The sequence below is a fragment of the Erigeron canadensis genome, chromosome 1 (assembly GCF_010389155.1).
Source record: "Erigeron canadensis isolate Cc75 chromosome 1, C_canadensis_v1, whole genome shotgun sequence".
NCBI lineage: Eukaryota > Viridiplantae > Streptophyta > Magnoliopsida > Asterales > Asteraceae > Erigeron > Erigeron canadensis.
In genome coordinates this window covers 17,552,334-17,557,574 of record NC_057761.1, presented here as the reverse complement: position 1 = coordinate 17,557,574, position 5,241 = coordinate 17,552,334, and the positions used below count along the sequence as shown (strand labels likewise).

Genomic DNA, 5,241 nt, shown 5'->3' with positions numbered 1-5,241 from the left:
AATATACATATAATACCCTTAAATCTCAATCACTCATTTTTTTCTTTATCTTTCATAAATCATTTTATTATTTTAATTTATTCAAAATCTTTTATCTCAAAAACCGTATATCGATAAATAATAAAATTGTATGGGTGTTCTTAAAATTTCATTCTCTTTCATTAGAGATGTCATTCGATATATTTTCAACGAATTTTTAAATCTGAGTGTGGAGCCTGTACGGCTAAGGCATTTGGCTATCACACTGTATCACTTATCACCTCATATGACCTATCATCCCATCATTTCACCGTCGCATTGCTCGTTTTGATAACATGATTGATCAAATAGTTTGATAACATGATTGATCAAATAGTTACTGAAAATTAGTTCTTGTAGATAGGTTACTTTTATACAAGTTCCACAAGTTATATAGATGAAGTACACGTCAGATTAGAATAAGCCGCTCTACGTGGAGATTATTTTTAGCCACGTCAAATGTATCACTATTAAAGATCTTTTGAAAGACAAACAATCCATCCACGTTTAACATTACGTCATCACATCTCCAGAAAATATCTAATCTGACGTGGGACCTATCACACTAAATTTACGCCACAAGAAAAGCATTTTTTTTATTAGGGAATATTAAAAATTTGTGCCTTCATCCATCATCGTACACGTGGCACACAAACCTCTCATTAATATCCACTAATTTTGGTGGTTGACATATTTGACATTTCTTTTCATAGAATCTTTAAATAGACGGATCTACCCTTACATCCATTAACAACAATTTTGCTATATAGCCTTTAAAAAAAAAAAAAAAAACCTAGTTACTCCGTACTTAACAATAGGTTAGAAACAAGTACTTAACAATAGGTTAGAAACAAGTACTTATTAACAATGTTTACAAATTGATAGACAGATAAAATCAAGTGAAAAAAATAAAAATTGAATTATTGGTTCTTATTGACAACATATGAGTTTGTAAACCTTATTTATAAACCTTTATTAACAAAATCTTGTATTTTTTATTTAAAAGTTAATTATACAAAATTTGGGAACCAAAGGCATATATTCATATATAGCCTTACAGGGAAGAAAAAAGAGCTTTGATTTTTAAATCCACCATGGGAAAACAAGAATATTTTTTCTTATTCTTTGGCTGAATCATATATATGAATTTTAGTTTCTATTTTATGTTATTAACTTTTTACTTAATTAGACCTAGATCTAGTTTAAAATCTGTTTGATAAACAAATTTTATTTAATTAAATACATTTACTTGATTAATAAACACATTTAATTACCAACTAGTTGAATGTATAATGATCAATTCATTTCGTGTTTATATGGTCAAAGCCATGTCTCATTCATAATCTATTAATTTAAAATAACTTGTTTTATCTATAAACCCTTATAAAGGTATTGGTTTTAAGAAATTAAGCAACTTTTTTATTTCCATAATACCCTTCTTACTTCTATTGTTTTTTACACCTCCTCAAGTATTTACTGAAAGTACCCTTATTAAAAATTTAAACCCACAAAACACACAACATCCTTCTCCTTCGCATTCTTCGATCACCACCACCGTCTTCATTTTATATTGTCCTCATCTTCTAGCCGCGCGGGTACTATGCTCGTATATATATATATATTAAAATTTAAGTAACTACTTCTTTTGATGTTTTAACCTGTGAATGCTCTAGCGGCTTGTTAATTAGATGTGTCCGGGAGTTATTAGTGTTTAATGAAAGTTCCATTTCTAATTAAAAAAGATAAAAAATTTATTTGGTTTAAAATCGAATTTGAATCGAACTCAAATTATCATATTCGATATGGTATATTGGTAATCAAATTATCAAATTAAAATAACTAATTTAAAATTTTTCTTTTTCTTTAAAAAAAAAAAAAAAAAAACCATCATCAAACACCCCTAATGATGATACAAGTTGAATTTGCAAATAAATAATAAAAGTCATTTAATCACTTTAGAAGCATGTAATTAGACAATGGCATGTTGGTTATTTGTATGGTCATTCATGGTTGTTTCAACAGGTGATAGCAAGTGCCTATCCTTACAATTTTTTCGCTTATAAATCACACCATCTTTCCTTCTTCTCTTCCCTTTCCAAACCATTCGACTATATTTCTTTCTACAACACCAACCACAAACAAAAAAGAATAACCCAAATATAAAAATCAACAAGATGAAGAAGAGATGTGAGTTATGCAAATCTAGAGCTAGAATCCACTGTGATTCAGACAGAGCTAGCTTATGCTGGACATGCGACGCAAGAGTCCATTCAGCAAATTTCCTTGTAGCAAGGCATTCAAGAATCCTTCTTTGCCAAATTTGCCAATCTTTTACCCCATGGCGTGCGTCGGGCGATAAGCTTTGTCCATCTACGGCTTCTATATGTGCTACTTGTGTTGTTGAAGGTCATGTGCCCAATATTAATGAGGATCTTATTGATGTCCTCAACGATTCGGAGCACAGTTTGTCACAGTCGTCGTCCTTGTTTCAGCCACCTCCATTGACGAGTTCTTCTAGCAGTGACGAGATTTTGACCCGAGACCGAACCGTGTTGGTGAAGCGAAAGCGTCGGAAGGTTCGAGATCTTAATCGTGAGGTATAATTGTTGTGCGTATTTTATTCATTTTAACAAATACTTTTCGGTTTTTTTGGAGTTGCATCATGTTTTTTTTTTTCTGGACGTGTAATACTTTATAAAATTTCAAATTTTGTACAAACTCGGTACTTTTTCAAAATTCAAATTCTGGTGAATTCCGAGCAAACTCTTACATTTGGACAGATCGATCTTGTACGAAGTTTAAAATTTCATCGAATATACAGGTCAGTAAAATATATATATATATATATACAAACCATGTTCATACACACAAAGCAAGCGTCGATATTTCTTACTATTATTTATTAAACTAGTTAACGTACATATGCTGATATGCATAAAGTATTCTAAATTAATTCTTAAAAAAGTCAGAAATAATATAGAATGGTTTTTAGGAGAGCAAAGAAAAAGTTGTGATTGGTCGATGGTTTATAAACTTTTAATTGAATATAGATTGGGGTCTTCTATATATGAAGGTAAGTATCTAAAGTTATACCAATGTGTAGACCTTACGTATGTCATTGGTTAATTAATAAAATCTATGCTCTACAAAATTTCAAAAATTTCGGATTATGGCGTATGATTATTATAGACTTATATATAGCGATCGACCCTGATCTTCATTTTTATTTTTTCGTTTGAATATCAGTACGTGAAGGATAGTTCATCGGCTAAATCTAATTCAACGCCATCAGCCTCGGGGACAACCTTCGAGAATATCAAGAGAATCCGTAACCGGAATAGGTCATTCGACGATAATATAACTGTGGAAGAAGAAGTACATGGCAATTGTAAATCGGCTACAATGTTAGATCTGGACTTAAATGCGTCGCCATAGAGTCGATGTGTTTTCCTATTAGAGAAATTAGTTAAGTATATATATGTGTATTGGTATTCTCTTGCAATACATAGAGGCTATGAAAATTAGTAATGTTAGATTTAATTGACATACAATGGTTTAAATTGGGCTTGTAAGCGTTAGATTACGTAGTTACACTTTTGGTTGAACAAACGTGTTTGATAATTGAATTGTATTTTCGGAAAATTATTTTGGTGTTCCAAGAACCATAAAGAAGTGGGCAGTGCTGCACTCTACATTTGATACATTTTCTTTTTTTGTTTTCATCCATAACGAATTCATTGCAAGTTAACAATAAAGTAGAAATGCTTAAAATACGAATTGTTATTATTCATAAATTTGTCTGATATGTTTACAAACTAATCAATCCGGATAGTTAAGATAAAAATATTTGTAATAAGTAGACCTTGATTATTTTTAATAAACTCTTATAAAATATATTGAAATTTTATTTTAAGTAATTTAAGTATTTTTTTCAATATCTTCATATTGCCCTAATTTACATATTAACTTTAATTCTATATCTTTAAACATAATCAGACAAACACCACACAGTCACTTTTTTCTATCCTTACTATTTACATACACGCATATCAATTCCCCTTAGTATTTTGTATTATCATCACTTTTTGAAAGCCGCAACGCGTGAACACCAATCCTTGTAACCTTAAATATTGAAGCGAGCCAAACCAATAAACCAAATGGTACACTTACAATATGTAAGCTGGGCCATTTGATTCAATATTGTGTATTTACATAATTTAAAGGTTAAATACAAAATTTAAAAAAAAATCTATTTTCCTAAAATTTTTTAAAGGGTAACATATTTATGCTTTGATTATCAAAGTGACTCTGTTTTCGAATTGTATGCAATAAAAGTAACATCGTTAGTTATTAACATTAAACATTCGTTTGGCAAAAGTTTTTTTGAAATCCAGGTTTTAAAACGACGGGTGTTACAAGTTGGTATCAGAGATATGGTTTAAGTGAACCGAAATTCGACCAAGACCTTAGGATTTTGGACTTAAACCGTATGAGAAATGATAGGCTCAAGTAGTAATGCTTTAGCTTTATGATGAAAATGCCTTTAGGACGGGTTGGGAAGAGTGATAGTGTAAAATTAAGGTATTATAAGTTGGTTGTGGATTATGCATAAAGAAGGTTGATTTGCCTTAATTTCCTTACATCTTGTTGAACCCGTTGCTAAATATTGATGCTTAATGGTAAAACTAAATGTTATTAAAGAATTAGGTGGAATATGCTTGTAGTATTATTAAATGTTGAAACTTGATGATGTCTTATGTGACAAAGAGCTCGGAGATACACGAATTTACGGACTGTCATGAACGAAGTGATATGCTATGTGGTATTACATCCTTACGTGATATTTGTGATGCAAGTTGTAGTGGGTCAATGTGAGAAGTGTTTGTTGAAGTAAATTATGTTGGTAGCCTTTAATCCTCTATTTTTCTCGATTTATCCGTTGCAAGATTATGATGATAATGTGAGATCAATTAAGATTTGTTTATGATGGATGTTATGTATGTAAGGAAAGGTACATTGGTGGAATAGGTGGTCATCCATAGGAAGGGTGCACGATATTGTGTTACATGAATGTGGTATGCAACAGAAGTAGTATGTAGTGTTTCATTTTGTATTATATGTGTATATGAATTATGTGCAATATGTGTGTTTTGTAGCTAGTAGGATGTTGGAAAAGTTGGACATTATGATGTGTGGATATAATTAAAAGTACACGTGCGATGA

General features: G+C 30.8%; 1 protein-coding gene across 1 annotated transcript; it reads left to right on the top strand.

The window, feature by feature from the left end:
- Positions 1 to 2,127: 2,127 nt before the first annotated feature.
- LOC122584454 (zinc finger protein CONSTANS-like) lies at positions 2,128 to 3,660 on the top strand. The gene is made up of 2 exons (XM_043756616.1): positions 2,128 to 2,615; positions 3,265 to 3,660. Exons 1-2 carry the CDS (start codon positions 2,193 to 2,195, stop codon positions 3,451 to 3,453), a joined length of 612 nt encoding a protein of 203 aa, XP_043612551.1. The 5' UTR covers positions 2,128 to 2,192; the 3' UTR covers positions 3,454 to 3,660.
- The last annotated feature ends 1,581 nt before the right edge of the window (positions 3,661 to 5,241 follow it).

Coding starts and splice junctions, on each gene's coding strand:
- LOC122584454 (XM_043756616.1), top strand. CDS start 2,193: ATGAAGAAGAGATGTGAGTTATGCAAATCTAGAGCTAGAATCCACTGT. Junction 2,616..3,264: donor TTCGAGATCTTAATCGTGAG/GTATAATTGTTG, acceptor TTTGAATATCAG/TACGTGAAGGATAGTTCATC.